At 31.0% G+C, this 23,414-nt stretch overlaps 3 protein-coding genes across 7 annotated transcripts; 2 read left to right on the forward strand and 1 right to left on the reverse strand.

The window, feature by feature from the left end:
* The first annotated feature begins 71 nt into the window (after positions 1–71).
* LOC148787874 (uncharacterized) lies at positions 72–2,768 on the forward strand. The gene is made up of 4 exons (XM_088881617.1): positions 72–522; positions 936–1,003; positions 1,103–1,302; positions 2,467–2,768. The coding sequence occupies exons 1-4, from the start codon at positions 227–229 to the stop codon at positions 2,527–2,529; spliced, it is 627 nt and encodes a 208-aa protein (XP_088737743.1). The 5' UTR covers positions 72–226; the 3' UTR covers positions 2,530–2,768.
* A 409-nt stretch (positions 2,769–3,177) lies between these two features.
* On the reverse strand, positions 3,178–7,785 carry LOC105164187 (GDSL esterase/lipase LIP-4). 5 transcript variants are annotated; one of them, XM_011082792.3, is made up of 5 exons: positions 7,438–7,785; positions 4,755–4,883; positions 4,438–4,577; positions 3,863–4,136; positions 3,178–3,529 (listed from the first exon to the last, which is right to left on the reverse strand). In XM_011082792.3, exons 1-5 carry the CDS (start codon positions 7,679–7,681, stop codon positions 3,276–3,278), a joined length of 1,041 nt encoding a protein of 346 aa, XP_011081094.2. In that variant the 5' UTR covers positions 7,682–7,785; the 3' UTR covers positions 3,178–3,275. The 5 variants fall into 5 exon arrangements, with proteins under 5 accessions (XP_011081094.2, XP_011081093.2, XP_011081092.2 ...); XM_011082791.3 differs by having other exon boundaries at positions 4,438–4,595; XM_011082790.3 differs by having other exon boundaries at positions 4,695–4,883; positions 7,438–7,784.
* A 13,419-nt stretch (positions 7,786–21,204) lies between these two features.
* Positions 21,205–22,704, forward strand: LOC105164186 (AT-hook motif nuclear-localized protein 24-like). The gene is made up of 2 exons (XM_088882237.1): positions 21,205–21,536; positions 21,636–22,704. Exon 2 carries the CDS (start codon positions 21,657–21,659, stop codon positions 22,512–22,514), a length of 858 nt encoding a protein of 285 aa, XP_088738363.1. The 5' UTR covers positions 21,205–21,536; positions 21,636–21,656; the 3' UTR covers positions 22,515–22,704.
* The last annotated feature ends 710 nt before the right edge of the window (positions 22,705–23,414 follow it).

Consider the following 23,414-nt stretch of genomic DNA (forward strand, 5'->3'; position numbering starts at 1 on the left):
ATATCCTCCTCTTATGTAATAATTTGATTTTTTGATGAAGAATTCTCCTATATAATACAACATTAGACACGAGGGAATTAACCATAATATATACAGACACGAGCATCATTTACTCTCTTTGCGGTCAACTCTTTCCCACAGATCCATCTCCCCTCCATTTCCACTCACACTTACAAAACTCACAGCTCCCCACATTTTTAATTCTTGATCCGTCGGAGCAGAATCCATGGCCGCCGCCGCCGCCGCCCTTCTTCTCAACACCACCACCATTTCCCGCAGAACTGATCTCAAATATTCACCCACATCAGCTCTCCAGAATGAAGGGCACTGCTCCTTTCTTCGCCGGAGTAATTATTTGCAGAGATCTGCAGCTCTGAGAAGATCAGTAAACAGCCCATCATCACACAAGTACAAATTCACAACCATAAGGAATGCTACGCCGGAAGCTGCCGGAGATCTTCTCTCTTCTTTCTCTTCTCTGCCTGGAATACCCGGGCTTCCCCACCTCGGAGAAAATCCATGGTTAGACTACTTGTATTATTTTATTTTTATATTTTTATTAACCATAATTATAATTATATATATACGTAAATACACCTCTATTACTTGTAAAATCCGGTACTTTGAAAATTGAATATAAACAAATGGTCACCCCATAATTAATTTATCAAAATTAATTTTTCAAGTGGAAAAAATAATTTTTTATTATGGTTAGTTATTATGATTAAAAGTAAAATTTCTATAAGCAAAGTTGATTAAAACATTATTTATTTATGGCAAATATTTTGGTCATGAAATAAAATTACAGGAATATTAATCAATTACGAATAAAATTTAAATTTTTGTATTGATTTTATTTGACGATGATGTGATAGGTAATATTTATCTTTTTATGATTTTTAAGTAAACTTGTGGACGGATTAACGTTGTGGCAGGTTGACTGGGGCTGTTGGGTTGTTCGTAGCAGTACCTTTGATGGTCCAAAGGCTGTTAACATTAACAAGTAAGGGTACAACATTCCAATATAAAATATATATATATATATATATATATATATTTGGTATATAGATTTTGAGTTATGAAAAGTTTAAAATGTGTGTAGAGGAGGTTGATATGGCGGCCCAGACGGTGGAGAAAATAGCGGACGCGGTGGGGAAGGTGGCGGATGAGGTGGACAAAGCGGCGGAAGAGATAGCGGAAGCGCTGCCAGAAGGTGGTTTGAAGCAGGTTGTTCATTTCGTGGAAGATTTGGCTGAAGAAACAGCTAAAGATGCACAAAAAGTTGAAGATTTGATGGACAAGGTGCATTCCCTAATCTCACTACCAAATTCAATTATTGACCTACGTACCTCTATATATATGTGAAAAATGCGACTACTCTTTAATATTATAAATGAGTAAATTATTTTTTTATATATATTTTTTACGTTATTAGATCTTAATTTTTAGTACCGATAAATCATATGTAGGAATCACATAGGAACACGTACAACATGTTGCAATTTCTTTTTTTACGAGGTGTCATTTTTATTTTTTCATTTGTTGTAATAAATAATAATAATAATAATGAGGTACATGAAAATAGGAATTATGATGGTACAGTTTGTAGTGGCCTGTGGGGCAGCATTACTCAAATAATAATTGTAGTAGTTGGGCGTGATAGGACGCACGTGAAGATGCCAGCTTTATTTTTTATCCAATTGAGATATTATATCTATGTCACCAACCTTTGGAGATGAAAATTATTCGAATTGAGTCAAACACATTATTATTTAAATTTATTTGAATTATTATCAAATTTTAAAAATTATGTTTGAATTTGATTTGATTATTATTTTAGTCAAGTTCAAACGAATTTTAATGGAATCAAACTTGAGTAATTTAATATTTTTAACTATATTGTATTATTTTTGCGCTAATTGAATCGAACTCGAGCCGAGCTCAAAAGTTTATCGAACAAATTTTTTTGTTCAAGTTTGATTTGTTAAATTTAATGAATCGAGTTCAAACGAGTTTTTATCAATCGATTTAAATCGAGTTCAAACGAATTTTTATCAATCGATCTAAATCTAGTGTCGATAGTTTAATTATTCCTTCAGCCCTACCAACCTTTGTTGGTACTAGTAAGTGTGCACATTATATATATATGTGCATAATTTTTGAAATTTATTTAAAATTAAATATTTTCATAAATTATATTATTTGTTTTAGAGTTAAAATGATTTAAAATATATAAATATATAAGGTAATAAATTAATATAAATATTTTGATTTATAAAAAATATTGATAAAATAAGACAAATTAGAGGGGAAAAAATCCCAAAAAGTAATTACGAGAGATTATTACGAGTGTCGAAGTTAAAAATAATTAATTAATTTTTTTTTTAAAAAAAAAACTAAAACTTGCAGATCAAAATTATATATTTTGGACATGAAAACTTATGTTATGAGGACGGAAATGTGCAGGTGGAAGAACTGGACGACAAGCTAGAAGCGTTTTTGAACAAGCAAACCAAAAGCAGTGGATGAAGAAGCCTCAACCTTACCTGAAAATGTTATCCAAACACGGACTTAAGAATCCAAGGGATTAGGATAATACATATTAATTAAACACCTTATTCAAACTCTTTTTTTTTTTTTCTTTTTTAAGTGTAAACATTAATTGTTTTGGTGATTGTAAACATCTAATGCATCATGCTTAGGTTTGTGTGTAGTTTATGCTTACAGATCTTAAGTGGAGTAAAATAAAAAGCTGGATGTTGGATTAATGGTTTACTTTTAGCTCTTAGTATAAGTTGTTGTTGCACGCAGTTTTCGTGAGCATATACAAAAAATTGTGATGTTGATTTGAACAAAAAAAGTTATATTGTAATGATAAGTTTATTAAAGACGTGGAGAAGTTTGCAGAGAGAGGAATATGGAGTGGTGGGTGAGAGAAAATTTTTTTTTTCTTAATAAAATTGTGAGATTATAAAAAACTTTAAAATTATTATTTTGACCAAATTTGTTTTGAAAAAAAGAAATGAATTTAAGTATTAAAAAATTGGTACGACAGAAAGCTCTCTTTATAATAGTGTAGATAAGCAAACTGACTAAAAGAAAATTGAGTTGTCGCTACCCTATAAATGACCACAACTTAAAAACCATAATAAAGCAATACTATTAACCACAGTTAAATAAAATAAAATAAAAAACTTAAATTTTTACCATAATTAATTAATGTTCGCTATGGTTTTTGGCTATATTAATTAATCGTAGCAAAAAATCATATGTTTTTAGTGATAGAAAGAGGATGTGGCAGTGTTACAAAAGAAATCAAATGGAAGGGGAGGAGAGGAATAATGGGTGGAAAGTAGCTTGGAGGCAACAATAGCATTGGCAGCTTCCGAGTAGTGAACTCCATCCCAGCTTATGTGTTGTATCCCTTCTTCACACACTGTATGTTCACTGCCCAGACATGTTCTGCCCTCCTCATAGTTGTAAGGTGCTCCACCATACCCACAACATGCCATTAATGGATTCTTGAAACCTTCCACATTAATATACCAAAAATGTACTCAATAACTAAAATGCACAATCACTAGGGGGAAACAAAAAAGAACTAGAAAAAAATTAAATAATCACTGATTATGTATATAAGTGACGGAAAATTTTATTTTTTTGCATGTTTATCGAAATCATCCTAACAGTCAATTTAGATAGTGAAAACATCACATCACATATGTAGTACTGCATGTAATTCCAGCCAAAAAATTCGATAATAAAACAATCATATGTGGCAAAGTGCAAATTTCGTAAGTTGAGATAGTAAAGACAGACATAGTCAGAATGATAAAATATAATTATATAAAAGAAAACTCACCATAAAGAGTGGAATTTGCTATGAGACCATACTTGATAGAGTAGACATCCACATAGACAATGGTAGCATTCTCCATTTGAGATGGCAGTTGCTGACAAAGAGCTTCTAGCTTGGCGTTGAATGCTTTTGCCCCTTGGTTCAGAGATTCGATGCATCCATATTCATCATAATCACTCACATTTCTATTGCTTCTAATCGCAAGTTCTCGAGGTAAACAACCCAACGGCCCTGTGTTGTGCACCCAGAAATTCCTCCCACCAACTGCATATATGCCCTAAATTACATACATTCCATGAATGCATAGCCCGACTACACAATGTACGGTGGTAATTTTTTAAATAATAAGGGGATATTTGTAATTATGGAAAACTTTTGGTAAATTCGTTGTAATTTACCTTAATTTAATCCAAACACTTTAAAAAAATATTTTTCGTAATAAATTCTGATATTTTATTAACTTCAAATATATTTTATTACATGTCGCTGGAACTTATAAAATATTTTAAATAATTTGAGCCGAACACGACATTCTGTATGAAAGCAGGGAAATAGATTAAAAAGAAAAGAGTGCTCACCCACATAGCATCCTTGATTTCAGATATGAAAGAAGGGATCCTCTCGATGACTTGAGCATATGAAAGGGACCAAAATGAACCCGACAGATCATTTTGTCCAATATCCAATATATAAAGCGCGCTTTTAAAGTCGTCCTTATCTAAGAAATTCGACTTACCTAATTCATTAATTCCGAACTAAAAAAATTTTCATTTTTAAAGGATATGAAATGGCGAAGCAAATAAATAAATAATAATAAAAACTCGTATCGTTTTACCTCTGGAGTGGAGTTCTATGTAACGGTTATAAAAATGTTTGAATTGAAGGATTTGAATACCGAGATTGAAGCTGGGAATAGAATTGGGTAGAGTTGCGGCGCCAACTATTGCAAAATTCGCTCCGTTTGTGAAATCGGGTTCCAATGAATCCAAATACGGACTCAAGTAACGGGTATCCAGATACTCACCTGTGAGATAACATGGAAGCAAATTTGATATATCTCTTTATATATATATATATATATTAGCAATAGTGACACGAGATTATAATTTTACAGAATGCAACTTAAAAATTATCTGTATTTTTTGAACTGATTATATATCAGTTAATTAAAAATACAATTTATAAATAAATACATTCTTGCAAATATAATATTATATATATAATAGTATTTTGTTATTGCAAATTTTTCATAAACGCACAAATTACACGTGTATTACTACCATATTTTATAAGGCAGTTTCTTACTTTATTTCAAAATTAGTCGTTATAGCACGATGTCCCTGTGTGTATATAATAAATAATTATTTATATTTTTAAATATATTATAAATAAGAATAAAATATATAAAACTAATAAATTATATTTAAAAATAAATAATAAAATAAAATTAGTTTAGAGATATTATCGATACAATAAAAAAAATAGTGTAAGTGAAATGTTTATATTAGTATAGATAGATTAATATAGATCATATAGATGAGAAAATGAATTTGAGTTCCGATGGTTGAAAATACATAAAGATATTTTTGGTAATTTAAAAAATTGATATCATGGTATAAATAATTGCTATTTATGAATGAAAATAGAATTTTCTTTTTTTTATATAGTATAAATATAATAGAAAGTATTTTGATATTTCTTTTATAGAAAATGTCCCTCTAGGGCTGAAAAAATAATCAAACTATTCGATATTCTATTGAAACCGATCAATAAAAATTCATTGGAACTCGATTTGTTAAATTTAACAAATCAAACTCGAATTAAAGCTCGTTTCAGCTCGATTAGAATAATAATCAAACTAAATTCAAACACAATTTTTAAAATTCGATAATAATTCAAATAAATCTAAAAAATAATATGTTAGGCTCAATTCGAATCATTTACATCTCTAGTCTCAAAAAAAAAAAAAAAAAAAAAAGAGAACAAAGAAAAATCACAGATAAATTAATTGCAAAAATCTTTATTGTAAGTTTTTCAACGAATAAAGTCACCTGGATAGCACGTGGCTATCAGGAGGGAGCAAACTGGAGTAATATTGCAATTTGGGTCCTACAAGATTGGAACATTTGCTACTTTTATCCCGTTTCATGAATTTCAAAATGGCCCAATTTTGAAAAAGTTATATATTTCTTAATTCAAAATTCATATATATATATATATATATATTGTAGTAATAGTAGGTATGTTTAGATATAATTTACTTAATATTATTGGTTAGAGTATGATTGTTATAGTTATCTTTATTAAATATAAATATTCGACATTAATAATTGTAATCGATTTATTTTAAATAATAATAATTCATCGTTTTCACCTAAATTAATTATAGTTTATCGATTTATTTCATAATTTATTTAAAAAAATAAATTGATTATAATTATAAATATCAACAAACAATAATAAGAATCATATACTATTTATAAGATAACTTCATATAATAAAGACCTAATATTGAAGTATAGGGGTCGTGCAATTTTTGATTAATCGATGAAAAATTGATCGAATAAAAAATTCGGTTTTGACTGAATATCGAATTGAATTTTCAGTTAATTTTTTTTAGATTTTTGTGTAATCAAATCAAATTGAACGCCTCTATTAAAGTAGAAACATCTTGCAGGTTCGTGGAGTTCAAACCCATAATTTTAAAATTATATGACTTAATTTTATCAATTAAGTTACACTTCATCAACATATATTTTTATTGTTTCCCTGAAAATGACATTTCACCCTAAAAAACTAATTTTGTTGCAAGTCATAGTTGTCTCAAATCACATGCTATATTATTTAATTGCACACACACGGCTCTCTCTCTCTCTCTCTCTCTCTCTCTCTCTCTCTCTCTATATATATATATATATATATATATATATAATTTGTTGCTCTGTCAATGTTGGACGGCTGATTATTTAATGTGGAACAATATATATTTTTTTCTAGATTAACTTACTGCAATTTTGATAATAGAGCCAACAATTGTCAACACTTCTAGTGAATTTCACACCGTTGATTTCACAAACATCAATCCAAAATATTAGTTTGAAGAAGAAATTTGGAATTAAAATTAAAAAATTGGGACTATTTACGAAAATTTCATAAAACTTGTGAGGAAAATTACTAAATATTAAATACAAAATGCAATTTTTAACCTTTACTTACCAAACACTATTTTCATAATTATATAAGATTATGTTTGGATCGATGAATACAAAAGCATGAATTTTAAATTTTCAATAAAAGATTTTTTGAATTGTATTAAATTCAAATGATTTCAAATCATTCGATTTTATTGAATATTAATTAATTTTAAGTTATTCAATATAGATTGGGTTAATCGTTAGATGACCGTTAAAATTAAAAGGTATTAATAATTTTTTAAACAATAAGAAAATATTCATAAATATGTGAAATTTTAGGAGATGTGGTTGTAATTTACCCTTGAAAATATTTGGAATCCATAATTTCCGACAGCGTACTTTGTGATTACAATTCCAATACCAAGTTAAGAAGGATCAACTTACAGAGAAAATCGATGACGAGACGCCCATCACTCGCTCGACCTGTTGGCCGCCGGAAGAAGGCGCGGCCGTAGGGATAAGCAATGTCTAGGCCGAGTCCGGCAACGAAGCCGCCGGTATCTGAGTTTGAGTCCCCGAAGTTGAAAATCACGGGAGTCTTTCTAGTGCATTGAGGAAGAACAAGGTTGATGAGAGCAAGAAATGCCAGCAAACGAAGTGCCCAAGAGCCATTCTCCGCTGTCCACATTTTTGCTTTCTGAGAAACAAAGGTGTGGACAATACTGAATGCTTGTGTTGTATGATTTTATCCTCCCCAACTCCAAACTGAGTGAATCAGATATTCAGGTGAAGATATCTCTGGGATGGGACCGCATACTTATACATGTCCATTCTTCTACTTATTTCGGGCCAAATTACAATCATCTTTCCTAAAAAATTATATAATTATAAATACATCATCATTGTTTAAAAAATTACAAATACTTCCCTAATTTTAACGTCCATCTAACAATGAGCCAATTCTGTTAAGTTTTCATTCAATTTTTATGGTGAATTGACCAAAATGCTCTTTTAAATTATACAATATAATTATATATATATTATAATTTTCTAAAATATTTTTATAAAAATAATATTCCCTCTAGATTATTTATTTTATCCATCCTCAATTTTTTTTTTAAAAAAAATTCAACAAGAGTAAAATAGTATATCCACTTCACCTTTTAGGGGTTACATAATTATTTTTGAATTGAGGGGGATATTTATAATTTTTCAAATAAAAATGAGATATTCATAATTATGTCAAAACTTAGGAGAGGTAGTTGTAATTTACCCTTTATTTTATACAAAATTGTATTTTTTGTTTTGTAATTATAGGTTGTTCGTACTTTTGGCTCGGTAACTTACTCTATTTATATATTTAGTCATGTTTGGTAAATTTAGTCCAGTTTTGATAAATTTTGCCCTCCTTTATATGGGAGTAGATTTCATTTACTTTCCTGTAATTATATGTTGTAGCGCACAAAAGTTGCCGACACGTGACTACATTTGCTTAAAAATGACCAAATATGAGATGTTCGAGACTAAATTTGTTAAAAAAGGGCTAAATATGTGAATGGAGTAAGTGTAAGACCAAAGTGCTAACGTCCTACAGTTACAGAATCAAAAATATAATTTTATCTTTATTTTATTTTTGGTTAATTACGCTTAGACTCTTCTAAAAATCTGAAAGTATAGCTTTTTTGTAATTGTCTATATGAGGGGTGCAAGATGAGTCGAGCCAGCTCATGAGCTCGATTTGAGCCTGCTCGAGCTCTTTATGTTCGTGAGCTCGTGAGCCACCTATTTTTTAATTTTTAATTTATGAATATTATTTTAAGTACATATTCAATATTATATCAAGTTTATATTCAAAATTCACTATATGTCAGAATTATTAGTTAATATATTTCTTATCTTAATTTTATATAATAATAAAATGCAGTATGTTTATTTATATTGTTTAAAAACAAGCTTAAGCAACAATTTAATAAGTTTTGATATTTTTTTTGTAAATAAATATTTAAAATTCACCATAAATTATAATTATTAGTTAATATCTCATATTTTAGTTTTAAATGATATTAAATATGGTATTTTAGTTTATATTATCTAAAAATAACCCTAATGAATAATTTAGTATATTTTGATAATTTTTTATAAATAAATATTTAATATAATGCATATGAATTTTATCGTTATAATTTCAATATCCATTACAACAAAATGCATTTATTTCAAAATTCACCATGTATTAGAATTGTCAGTCAATGTATCAAGTTTTAGATGATATTAAAATATGATATTCTAATTTATATTATCTAAAAATAAGTTTAATCAACAATTTAGTACGTTGTGATAAGTTTTTTCTAAATAAATATTTAATATAATGCATATGAATTTTATCATTATAATTTCAATATCCACTACAATAGAATGCATTTATTTCAAAATTTATCATATATTAGAATTGTCAGCAAATATATTATATTTTAGTTTTGGATGATATTAAAATATGGTATATATTCTGGTTTATATTATAATGTATATGAATTTTATTGTTATATTTATATCCACTACAATAAAATAAATTTATTATTAGTTATCTTAACCCTATATTTATTCAATGTATATAAAATAAATATATTGGTTATCTCTATATTTATTAAATAAATAAATCAATTAACTCATTAAAATTAGAAATAAAAAAGAAAAGGAATGAGATAAAGTCAGGAGATATGTGAGAATTAAGAGCTCTTTCTCTCTCTAACTCTCTCTCGCGCCAGTGAAGAAAAAATTGCAGAACTCTATTCACGTCGAATTCGTCGGCACACGGCACACCTTCGCTTTCTTCTTCGTAAATTTCTTTGACAATTTGTAAAAGAAATTTTTTGAGCAAGTTTTGCTTTCAAAGTGTTTGATGAAATGTCTAATTGAATTTTTGTTGACTTTGTTTGGTTGTAGGGTAAACATTACTTTTGGCCCCTCAACTATACCACTTATTCAGATTTGGTCCATCATATTTTTCCTCATCAAATTTATTCTCTCAAGTTTATAGATTTCATCAACTTTCGTCCCTTTTTGTTATCTAACCGTTAGTTTTAACGGATTTGTGGAGAAAAAAAAACCCATTTTTGCTGCCAAAAGGGGTTGAAACTAGGGGTGCTTATGGTGCGATTTCGATTTTTTTAAGCTTATTTTCAAATCAAATTGCCATTGTCGGTTTTATAAAATAATTTTTTAAATTGCCACTTGTAAAAGAAAAATCAAATGTGCGGTTTTGTGCGGTTGCGGACTGTTTGGTGGTATTTTTGTTATAAATATTTATAATAAATATAAAATATTGAGATTAACAAAAATTAAGAAATGAAACAAGTATTTGTATGTAATAAGTAAGAAAAATCAACATTATGCACCATATACTACCAACACTCTCCATAATTTTAAGTAGATTAAAATATACGATCATATATATTAATCCAACATGGAAACACTTAATCTAAAAAAGGCTAAGGATCGACTTTAGAGATAATAGAGATAAAAGGCAAAAGGACAGAACGAACAAAAAGGGGAGAAAAAATGAATAAAAAATTAAGACAATCATTAAATGGGCTTAAAAAATAAATATTTTTTTTTATAAAGTCCAAATACATGTTTTACAAAAATGGCTTTTGTAATATTGATATTTGATAACATATAATATTATATAGTCAAAACCTAGACCTTGTACAAAAGATTGGGTGGCCACACCACTCCACCAAGTGCATCATTTGATCATTTTACTAAATGAAATATATTTATATATAACTGTAAATTAAAAAATATGTTAAAAAATCGCAAAATCAATCATTATCAATCATTGTCGCCCTATATATCCTGATAACAAAAATTAAAATATAACCAAGTAAAATAACAATATCATAAATCACAACTCATAAAAGTACATTAAAAAAATACATAAAAGTCCTAAATAAATATATAAATGTGACGTTACCAAATATATAAAAATAATTTCCAAAATATTCTGAACGCCAATGGCAAAACATAATTTGAAAATTATTCCATCACAACAAGAATATTTATGGCTTGTCTTTTTTCTTCTCCTTATTTCCACTTTCACTTATTTATTAGGTTAAGCAATGGTTCATTTAGCAAACTAACCTTGTGGTGTATTTGGTTGAATAGTGAGGCCATTCAATAATTTGTATAAGGTTTCAGTTTCGACCTCTTCTGGCAGAAAAATAGTTTTCTTTTTCCAGACAAATTCGTTAAAACTAACGGTTAGATAATGGAAGCAACCAAATATGATGGAATCTATAAATTTGATAGACTAAGTCTGATGAGAATAATTTGCTATTTTGTTTTTTACAGGAAATTTTTTTGCTTATTTATCATATTATAAGGGAGTAAATTGTACTTTTCCTCCCGTATATTGTATCACTGTGTATGTTATATAGTTTGTCGTGTATGTATTTTTTTGTGCAACGCCATGCATCTTAAGTATGTTTTCAGTTTCAGATTAGTTCTTTATTTTGCCTATTGATCGGACTTCTCTGCACTGGCACCTGCAATATCATCTTCTTGACATGTTGAGCTCGAGCTCGAGCACCAGACGATATGCTCGAGCCTATATTTTCCATCTTGCTGAGCTAGGGCTTGCAAGTTTAGATTTTGGGTCGAACTTGACTCGTTTGTGCTCTTGATCTATGCAAATTCAAGATTATGATTGACAAAATCGTATCGCACTCAATCTAAAATCATTTAAATCGATAAATGATCGTAAATGTGTGTATCACGATTCTTTGCAAATAATTTTATTTCCCACATGCCACATACAATTAATGTACCTCTATTTTTAAACAAAGCTCTGGTCTTCAACCCTTCAATCTTGAATAACAATAAAAAGATTTTTTTTATAAAAAAAATCGATTCGAAAAAACTAAGAAAAGAGAAATTGTCGATTTGGACATAATTAAAAAACTTACTGTATTTGTATTAGTGAATCAATAAATAGCTGAAAATGATAGAGGAATATGTTAACGAAAAATCTAAAATATAAAAAGTTAGATAATATGATAGATGTGGGAAAATCAGAGTAATACACCATACAAAATTGATCAACACCATAGATTTAGATAATACACAATCACAAAATGAATAATATCATAACTAAAAGGGCAAAAGAGCCTTATATTTAGATGCATATAAAAATTATTTTTCACGCTTTAAAATATATTATAAATAAAAATAAAATATATAAAACAATACATCATATTTTACAAAAAAAAAAGAAAAATAAAGAAAATAAAATTAACTTAAGGGTCTTATTGGCGAAACAAAAAAAATTGGTGCTGTGTTAGCATGAACTGTCGTTTGGGAGTTGTTATATTTTATGGCCCAAGTCTTTAAATGCCCAATAATCCGATTCACCCGGACGGCCCACTACCGACCTACAACCCGTTCGACCCGATCCGAATTGCTCCTCCTTTTAATCTGGTAACCTAGTTTTTTGTCCTCATTTTTCTTTTCTCCTTCAACGCCAAACTTCTCTGTCTCTCACTCAAGATCTTCTTCCTCAAATGTCTCCGGCTTCCATGGGATCCTTCCTTGGCCAATTTGATGGCTTAAGGAAGGACTCCATTGTTTTCTTAAACCAGTACGTTTCTCACCCTTTTATAGAGGGTTTTTCCCTTCTCGGCCAAACACAGAAAAATCGAATTGCTTTCTTCTACTCTCCAACATTCTTATGAATCTGTGTGGTTAAGGTCTCTGTGACCAAGAAAGAGAGGGATCTGTGTGATCGAGAGACTAAATCTGTTGTGGTGTTTCGGTAGTAGTGCAACCGTGAATCGGGTTGTGGGTGCGGGACTTTTGTGACCGTGTACCATTTTTTGTGTGTTCAAAGGATCTGATTTGAATTTGAGCATAATTGATACTGCAGTACTCTTTTCATTTGATTTATTCATATCTTATTATTTCTGTAACCATTATAATTTTTGTAATTATTTTGGCCTATAATCTATTAAGGAGTTTTGTACTCCATATTCGTTGTAATAGTTGAATAGGTATTTTTGATATCCACTCAACAGTGATATTAGAGCTTGGTTGCTGATCCATAAAAGCTCCGGTGGTGGTAAACTCTCTTAAAACCCTCCTTTCATTCTCTGCACTTATTTTCTGTCATTCATTATTTCTCTCGTTTTATTACCGAAATGCTTATCCCCCTGATTACCCTCCTAGCCGGACCCTTGAGGTCGTCGGGTATCTGGATTGGGAGTTAGGCTGGAGAGGCTTTGGTTTTGTGGCTATTGGATATATTGTGCTTTGGAACTGTTTATCTTTCATATTCCTGTTTTCTGCGTGAATTGGGATATCTCTTAAACTATCACTATTGCTTTGTTCATACTCTCTTTGTGAACCGTGAACTGTAATATACTTTCTCTAAAATTTGTGATTTGGTTTGCTAAGACTTGAAATCCGAATTTTCTTGTTTACTCCATTTCGATTATCTATTGCCTCTGGTACATATATTAATGCCACTAAGTGTTGCTGTGAAATTTGGTGATATGTATTTTTTGTGACTTAATATTGAGAACTCCATCTCTATTGAAATCTGTGATATATATATATATATATATATTTTTTGCTGCAAAACGTTTTGTTTGGAAAATCCTTCTTTAAAATTTTTTTTAATGGCCGGATACAACTTACAACCTTTTGACGGAAAGGGTGATTTTTCAATTTGGCAACAAAGGATGAAAGGCATTTTGATTCAGCAAAAAGTTTTCAAAGCTATAGATGGTAGATATACGGAAAACATTTCTGAAGAAAAGCTACTTGAAAATGATGAATACGCCTACTCTTCTATTATTCTTAATCTGTCAAATACTGTTTTAAGAAAAGTAGGGAAACAAAATTCTGTGAAAAAATTATAGTAAAAGTTAGAAGAACTTTATACTGAAACTTCCCTACCGAGTAAATTGTTCTTACTTGAAAAATTTTTTAGATACAAACTTGATTTGTCTAAAAACATTGATGAAAATTTGGATCATTTCACTAAACTGGTTCAAGACATAAAATTGACTGGTGATAAAAAATATTGATGAGTACTCTCCTATTGTGCTTTTGAATGTTGTACTTGATACTTATTCTGATGTGAAAGCTGCGATTAAATACAATAGAGATAGCGTGAACCTTGATACTGTTGTGAATGGACTGAAAAGCAAAGAGATAGACCTAAAAATAAATAGACCTAGCAACAACCAACATGAGATTAATTCTGTTAAAGGCAGGTCTAAGTTTAGAAATTCTAGCTATAGACACAACAATAGAAGCAAAAGCAAAAATAGAAATAACAATAGGAGTAAATTTAGAAGCAGGGATAACTCACATAGAGATGATAAACTAGAGAAAGAAGGTGTTATAACCGTGGTTTAAAAGGGCACTATCTTAAAAGATTGCAGAAAACTAAGGAGGGATAACATAAATAATAATACTGATGAAAAAGAAAGAGTGAATAATGTTGCTGATGATTCTGGTGAAGTATTTGTTGTCTCTGATGTGAATTCTGTGCATTCTATGAATATGTATGAATGGCTGATTGATTTTGGTTGCACTTTCCATATAAACCCATTTAAAGATATTTTCTCAAATCTTAAAATTAGAAATTCTGGTTATGTTTTCATGACAAACGAAAAACGATGTGAGGTTAAGGGCATTGGTGATATTTCTCTAAACTTCAATGATGGCTATAGATTAACCCTTAAAAATGTTCGATATGTTTTTGAACTTAGCCATAATCTTATCTCATGTGCTGCTTTGGAAGAAGAGGGATTAGAAGGTAGATGGGGAAAGAGTGTCATGAAAATCATGAAAGGATCTCTCTTTGTTTTTAAAGTTGAAAAGAAACGCAATTTATATTTATGCACTATTTCATATGATTCTGTGGCTGCATCTGTGAATGAGCATGACAAAACTTTTCTATGGCATAAGCGTTTTGGTCATATTAGTCAAAAAGGGCTTAAATTGCTGAACAAGGAAGGTATTCTATGTGATAAGGTTGATAAATTTTAATTCTATGATGAATGTGTTATGGGTAAACAACACCATGTGCATTTTCCTGCTACTCCTTCCCTTAACCCATCTATGTCATCTTGCATTTTGGATTATATTCATGCTGACGTATGGGGTCCTTCAAAAGAACCCACCCATGATGGAAATATATATTCTCTCTATTATTGATAATTTTTCCAGAAAAGTATTTGTTTTCTTGTTAAAACACAAATATGAGGTTTTCGAAAAATTTGAGAAGTAGAAAACTCTTGTTGAAAACCAAATTGGAAAAATGCTTAAATCCCTTCGCACTGATAACGGTCTTGAGTTTTGCAATCAAAGTTTTAATGATCTTTGTGATAAATTTGGGATTAAAAGGTATAAGACAAATCCCTACACCCCACAACAACATGGTGTTGTTGAACGCATGAACCGTACCTTGCTTGAAAAGGTTAGGTGTTTGTTGATTAGTTTTAGATTGCAAAAATCGTTTGGGGTGAAACAGTTTTAACTGCTGCTTATTTGATTAACTTGTCTCCTTCTGTGCCGTTATTGGTAAATCGCCTGAAACTGTTTGGAGTGGTAAGAAGCCTAATATCTCTCATTTACGTATTTTTTGTTGCTCTGCTTTTGTTCATCAGAATTTTGATAAAGTTGAACCTCGTTCTATAAAATGTGTTTTTATTAGTTATCCCAATGGGGTCAAAGGGTATAGGTTGTGGGTTCGTAGCCAATCTGGTTTTAAAGTCATTATTAGTAGGGATGTGACTTTCAATGAGAATGAGATGCCTGCTTTTCAAAACTAAAAATAGAACAAAAAGAAACAACCTTTAATAAGGTGGAGGATAACCTAGAGGGGTGAAATAATTTAGAAGAAAATATTGATGAACAAAACTTAGAAGCACCTATAGAAAATCAAGAAATTCCGTTAGATGATTACCAATTGGCACGAGATAGAAGTATAAGAGAACATAGGATCTCTTCTAGGCTTAAAGATTTCCAAGTAGCACTCAATATTAAAAATTCTGAACCCTCGAACATAGATGAAGCTCTTAAGTCTAAAGAATGACTTAGTGCCATGAATGAGGAGATGAAATCCTTAAAGGATAACAATACTTGGGATCTAGTGCCTAAACCGGAAAGTTGTTCCTTAGTGGATTGCAAATAGATTTTTAAAATTAAGCAAGAAAATCCCATAAAATACAAAGCAAGATTAGTAGCCAAGGGGTTAATTAAAAAAGAAGGGATAGATTACAATGAGATATTCTCTCCTGTTGTTAAATATACCACTGTGCGTATAATTCTTGCTCTTACTGCTCATTTTGATTGGGAATTAAAACAAATGGATGTCAAAACTGCTTTCTTGCATGGTGATGTTGATGAATGTATTTATGTGCAACAACCGGTTGGATTTATTGATAAAACCAAATCTGATCACGTTTGCTTGTTGAAAAAATCCTTATACGGTTTGAAACAGTCACCAAGACAATGGAACAAGAAGTTTGATATGTTTATGCTTTCCCTTAATTTTAAAAGGAGTGATTATGAGCATTGTCTCTATTTCAACTTTTTGAATGATGTGCCTATTTTTCCTGTGTTATATATTGATGGCATTCTCATTGCTAGTCCTAACATGAAACTTGTTGAATCATTACAAAAGGACCTTTCCAAAAATTTTGAAATGAAAAACCTTGGTGACGCAAAAAGAATTCTTGGCATGGATATTTGTAGGAATAGAAAAGGATTTTCCATACTTTTAAATCAAAAGTCTTACATTCACTCCATTTTGAAAAAGTTTTAAATGGAAAATTCTAAGCCCACCTCTGTGCCATTAGCTGCTCATTTTCAATTGTGCAAAAACCAATGTCCAAAGGCTGCTTCTAAAAAAGAGAAAATGAGTAAAATCTCTTATTCAAATGTCATTTGGTCTATAATGTTTCTCATGGTATGTACTAGACCCAACATCGCATATGCAATAAGTTGTCTTAGCAGGTACATGTCCAATCTATGACCTCCTCATTGGGAGGCTTTAAAATGGCTCATAAGGTACCTTCGTGGTTCCGACGACATTGGTATAAAATTTTCTAAATTCTCTGATTCTATTGATCTTGTTGGTTACGTGGATTCCAATTATGCGAATGAAAAAGATAGTAGAAAATCCACCACTTCTTACGTTTTCACTTTGTGTGGCTCATGCATAAGTTGGAAGTCCAACTACAACATATTGTTGCATTGTCTACTACAGAAGCTAAATATATTGATATAACTGAAGCTTTTAAAGAAGCAATTTGGCTCGAAGGCCTTATTAAATAAATTGATTTTCTCAAAAATAGGCTTATTGTTTTCTCTGACAGTCAATCTTCAATCCAACTCTGCAAAAATCCGATTTTTCATGATAGGACTAAACACATTGATGTGAGATTTTATTTTATTCGTGATATTGTGAGCAAAGAGGTTATTAAATTAGAAAGGTTAATACTGAAGAAAACACAACAGATATGGGTACAAAATGTTTTCCTGTTGAAAAGTTTGTTAACTGTTTAAAAATCCTAAATTTAGCTTCTGGCTAATTCTTTTGCAGAGATACAAGTTCTTTCTTTTGCAGGTACACTGGAGAAGTCCTTAGGCAGTGATGAGAAAAGCCAGATCTTAACTCCAGACCTTGTTCCTCTAAAGGACTTGGTCCAAGGTGGAGCGTGTTATATTTAATGGCCCAAGTCTTTAAAAGGCTCCAATAACTCGATTCACTCAGACGACCCACTACCGACCGACGACCCGTTCGACCCGATCCGGACTGCTCCTCCTTTTAATCTGGTAACCCTAGTTTTTTGTCCTCATTTTTCTTTTCTCCTTCATCGCCGAACTTCTCTGTCTCTCTCTCAAGATCTTCCCTGATATATCTTCTTCCTCAAATGTTTCCGGCTTCCATGGGATCCTTCCTTAGCCAATTTGATGGCTTAAAGAAGGACTCCATTGTTTTCCTAAACCAGTACGTTTCTCACCCCTTCATAAAGCGCTTCTCCCCTCTCGGCCAAACACAGAAAAATCAAACTGCTTTCTTCTACTTTCCAACATTCTTTGTGAATCTGTGTGATTAAGGTCTTTGTGATTAAGAAAGAGAGGGATCTGTGTGATCGAGAGACTAAATCTGTTGTGGTGTTTCGGGTAATAGTGCAACCGTGAATCGGGTTGTGGGTGCGGGACTTTTGTGACCGTGTATCCTTTTTTGTGTGTTCAAAAGATCTGGTTTGAATCTGAGCCTAAATGATACTGCAGTACTATTTTCGTTTGATTTGTTCATATCTTATTATTTCTGTAACCATTATAATTTCTGTAATTATTTTGGCCTATAATCTATTAAGGAGTTTCGTACTCCATATTCGTTGTAATAGTTGGATAGGTATTTCTGATATCCACTCAATAGGTTTGATTTAACCAAATAATAATAATAAAGAAAAGAAAACTTCTCCTATTAAATGCAAGAGAGAAATGAAGAAATAGGACTTAAACAGAAGGAAGATGGTGTAATGGTCTTTCCCATCAAGTTGCTGATTTTCCCTCCAAATCTCCACATTTTCTCTCCACATATAAAAGCAAGTGACGGAGAGAGCAGCTGTCATTATCAATTGGATGGAAATCCATCAATTGTTCTCAAATTGAAAAAAAAAAAACATATATGGGACTTAATGTGCGAACTGGCTTGAGTGTGGGACCAAAATTAAAAATAGGTCCACTTATGAAACCAAAAATATAATTTACACATCACTTTTCATTCCTCTTGAATTCTAATTTCCGTCCCAGTATGACAAGGGCTTTAGAACAATTGCAGGACCCGTGCCAATTTCATTTTTTTTTTTGGTAGTGATATATAGTCATTTCATTGCCTATGTACCTCATTTTTTGAATATTTTTAATATATAATTTGTTATGAAATATCCATTGCTATTCCATCTCTTTAACTACAGAATTACAATATTTGCAACTATTTTGTTGCCTACACATCTCATTTATTTTGGATTATTTTAATATATAATTTCTATACAATATGCATTACTAGTCTATCTCATCGGCTACAAAATTATTTCGTTCCAATATTACGTACATATAATATGTGACTTGTTTGGTTAAAGGGGTGTGTGAGAAATTGGAGGAGAATTTGGGAAGTTGGAGGTAAGATGGAGATGGGCAACAGAGGTGGTGGGCGGCCATGGCTCATTGTGGTGGGAAGGTGTTGAGCAGCAATGGCAATGGAGGAAGTAGGGGAAATTCTAATCCAGAGCCGAGTTAATCAAATTTGAATCAATTATATGATAAGTATAATACATTGATTATATAATTGGTGTACAATTTTTAAAAAATAAGCAATCACATAGCAAATGTGATATACTTGCTCTATAAGTGATAATATTAAAATTGTTGTTTTATGTTTTGTCATTAATTTTTTATTTTTTTGTAGTGATATATATATATATATACACACACATATATCCACGTTTCATTTGTAAGTTTATTAAATAGTACGTACTAACTATAAAAGAGCATAAGTAATTAGCATTTGTAAATATTTTAATATATAACATAGGAAAATTATCGTAGTATATATTTTTAATATATATGTATATAGAATATAAATAATTGTGTATTTGTTGTGTTGATATAACTGAGCATACAGTTGAATTAATTGTAATTGAATATTGATGTAATGCACAAAAATAAAAGAAATGCAATAGTTATCTGGATGTAATTAAATAAAAAGAAATAGTAATTAAGTTGTTTGCATATACTTAATTAAAAATGAACGTCCACTTTTTTTTTATATATTTTATATAGAACATCCCCCACTAATTTAAATGTTTATACGTATTAATATGTATATATGTGTGTTATATTTATAAATATTTTAAATATAACTAATTAATTATGAACCTTATGTAGCACTTCATAATAAATTAATTATATTTTTCCTTAGTACCAAATAATTCAATGCATTTAAATAAAAAATATTTTAATATTATCATATTACTTATTTTGATTTTTATATTTTTAGATATAAAAGTTTTTTGAATACATGGGCAATTTTAAAGTTAACACTCAATGTATATTAAGCGACAATAATTTTAAAGTATCATCACTATATATATAATTATTACTGACAAAAAATATGTATAAATTTATAACTAAATTTAAATTGTGACAACAATATAAAGTGCTAACTATTATTTGTTGTAACTATATCGTCACTATACATATATATGTCACTAATTATATTTAGTAAAAATATTAGTGTACACATTTTTTTGTCACTAATTCTTGTAGATAATATTTTTTATAAAAATAAAATAATTATTATAAAACCATCAAATACAATATTGGGATAAAACAACAATTCTTGTCACAATATATATAATAATGTATTAAAAATTATTACTTGATTTTATTTGTTTTATAATAAAATATGTGTTCAGCTTATACGTGTGTAGTTATTCAAAATACATATTTTATATATCAAGAGTATATATTAACTTTCAGTAAATCCCTAATTTAGATTTCTCTTATTATATATACATATACAACTACAAACAAAATGTTTGGTCGGCCAAGGGGACGTATATAAAAGGCATCTTATTTTTGTTAAGTTGAAACGTACCATCCTTTGACGATAATTTTTCTACTTTATTTATAAGTTGGAGTCTGCAATATGAACACTAAATAACATTTAAAGTCCACATCATGAATTAATTTACTTATTTGTTTGAAAAAAACAAAAAATCCCAAAATTAAAACAGTTAAGTGAAATTTATCCTTAAAATGTGACTTTTTCTATGATTATTGTTCTTAATTGATGATTTTTAATTTTAAAAAGATTAAAAATATCATATATTTTTTTATAATTACGTAACAAAAATTACAGTATTTCTGATTAATCTTGGAGAGACTTTTGTATAAGTAAAGAACCTTATCTTCTTAAGCAGTGGTAAGAACATCAAGTAATGTATATTAAAATTCTCAAAAATCTTATAGCCCAATTATAGGAAACCTTAACCAATCATCTATGAGTAGTTCAGTACGTGCAAGAAATCAAGCTCACGCATAGACAGGAAAAAGGTGCTCATCATTTTTTCATATACATAGTTGATTCATGAGAGCCTGTGAAACATATGGACAAAGTGAAGTTGAATTTGGAGAAAAGGGTCTTGGAGTTATATTTATTATTAAACTACAATCATTACAGTTTGTGTAAGAGTGTGTGTGTGTGTGAGAGAGAGAGAGAGAGGTCCACCAAGCAAATATTTAGTCTTTACCAAAACCCAACCCTAATCCAAACCCTTTTGAAGCCCAAGAAGACAGCTAAATCTATCTCAGCTCACACCAACTTGTTCAAAACTTCCATGGATAAGTACACATCCATCATAGATCTCAGCAGCAAATCATAGTCAAAGGCCGCCGTCAAGAGCGCCGGAAAGTGGAGAGAGATGGTGGATTCAGCTGAAATTTTGGTGGCTGCAGACCCCGTAAAAACAAGCCAAGAATCTACTCCTACTCTTTTTTGATATTTTTTTCTGCAGGATTGCTTCTTTCCTCAGTTTCTTCAATCCAAGATTTTGTTGCAGAGGTGAGCGAAAAGATTGAATATGGATAATCATTCACTTCCGCCACCGTTCCACACGAGGGATTTCAATTTGCAGCACCATCTCCACCACCAGAACCAGAATTCCGAGGATGAGCAGAGTGAAACCACTGGCCTGAATATGGGACAGAAGCGAAACCGTGATGAGGGGAAGAGTGATTCGGCCGGAAAAGATGGCGGCAGCGGTGCTGCGGAAGGAGAAATGTCCGCCAACAGACGGCCGAGAGGCCGGCCTGCCGGTTCGAAAAACAAGCCAAAACCGCCGATCATAATCACCCGAGACAGCGCCAACGCGCTCCGGACCCATGTCATGGAAATCTCCGATGGCTGCGACATCATGGACTGCGTGGCGAATTTTGCGCGGAGCCGCCAGAGAGGGGTTTGCATCATGAGTGGGAGTGGGAATGTGACGAATGTGACCCTAAGGCAGCCGGCGTCGCCAGGGCAAGTTGTGACATTACACGGACGGTTCGAGATCTTGTCACTGGCGGGATCGTTTCTTCCGCCTCCAGCTCCTCCAGCAGCGACGGGGCTGACTATATATTTGGCCGGCGGGCAGGGACAAGTGGTCGGGGGAAGCGTGGTGGGGCAGTTGCTTGCATCAGGGCCGGTTATGATAATGGCAGCTTCATTTAGCAATGCTGCATATGAGAGATTGCCCATAGAAGAAGAGGAGAATGCAATTCCAGTTCAGGGAGGTTCACTCGGATCGCCGCCGCCACCGGGCAGCGTCGGCGGCCAGCAGCAGCAGCAGCAGATTTTACCAGACCCTTCTTTGTTTCAAGGGATGCCTCCAAATCTACTCAACTCAATTCAGATGCCAAACGAGGCTTTTTGGGCCACCGGCCGGCCGCCCTTCTAGGTCCATTGTCGATCTGATTAGCAGAGGGGTAAATTTCCTTCTTCCTTCTCTTTGTTTATCAGTTTCACATTATCAAGAACTGATTCGTAGTCGAAACTTTCCACTGTATTTCTTCAGATGAACTTGTGGTTTATCCTTTTTGTGTTGAGTAATTATCTATTGGGGATTGATTCTTTTGGTTTGATGGTCATTTGATGATGATATTGATGATAAAGAGTGTAATTTCTTCATACAACTTTGTAAATTTTCTGTTTCTTGATGAACTTGAATTAAATATTCATGAATATTATATAACTTATAATATGTGGAAAAAATTTGCAAAATCTACGGAAAGATTTATATATCATGCTTTTAATTCTAATTCTCCATTCAAGTTTATTAGTACAAATATCCAATAATGTATGTCAATAAACATGAAATAGTGCCCAAGAAATGATTATACATTTGATATATATATAAATATACATGAATTTAAATATACTATAAAATTATAAGTGAAAACTTTCCGAACCCATGATAGATTTCTCTTACATCTTGAAACCTAAGTATTCCTTTTTCTTTAATTTCAAGACTTGCATATGTACTGATTGATCATGTTAGATTTTTCTTACATCTTAGAAACCTAAGTGTGTGTGTGTCTATATATATATATATATATATGTTTATTTATTTCAAGACTTGCATACTAATTTATCATGTTAGATTTCTCTTACATCTACATTAATCGAAACCTAAGTATACATTTCTTTTTTCAAATTTCAAATTGTCATACTAATTAATTAGGGCGAAATTACACTTTCAATTACATAGGATGGAGAGTTCAGCATTTTTAGTCCTCTATCTTATTGATTTTTTTTTAAAATTGAAAAAATTCAATATATTTAAGATCTATACTTTATG

The sequence above is a fragment of the Sesamum indicum genome, linkage group LG6 (assembly GCF_026168435.1).
Source record: "Sesamum indicum cultivar Baizhima isolate 11 linkage group LG6, ASM2616843v1, whole genome shotgun sequence".
Classification (NCBI taxonomy): Eukaryota; Viridiplantae; Streptophyta; class Magnoliopsida; order Lamiales; family Pedaliaceae; genus Sesamum; species Sesamum indicum.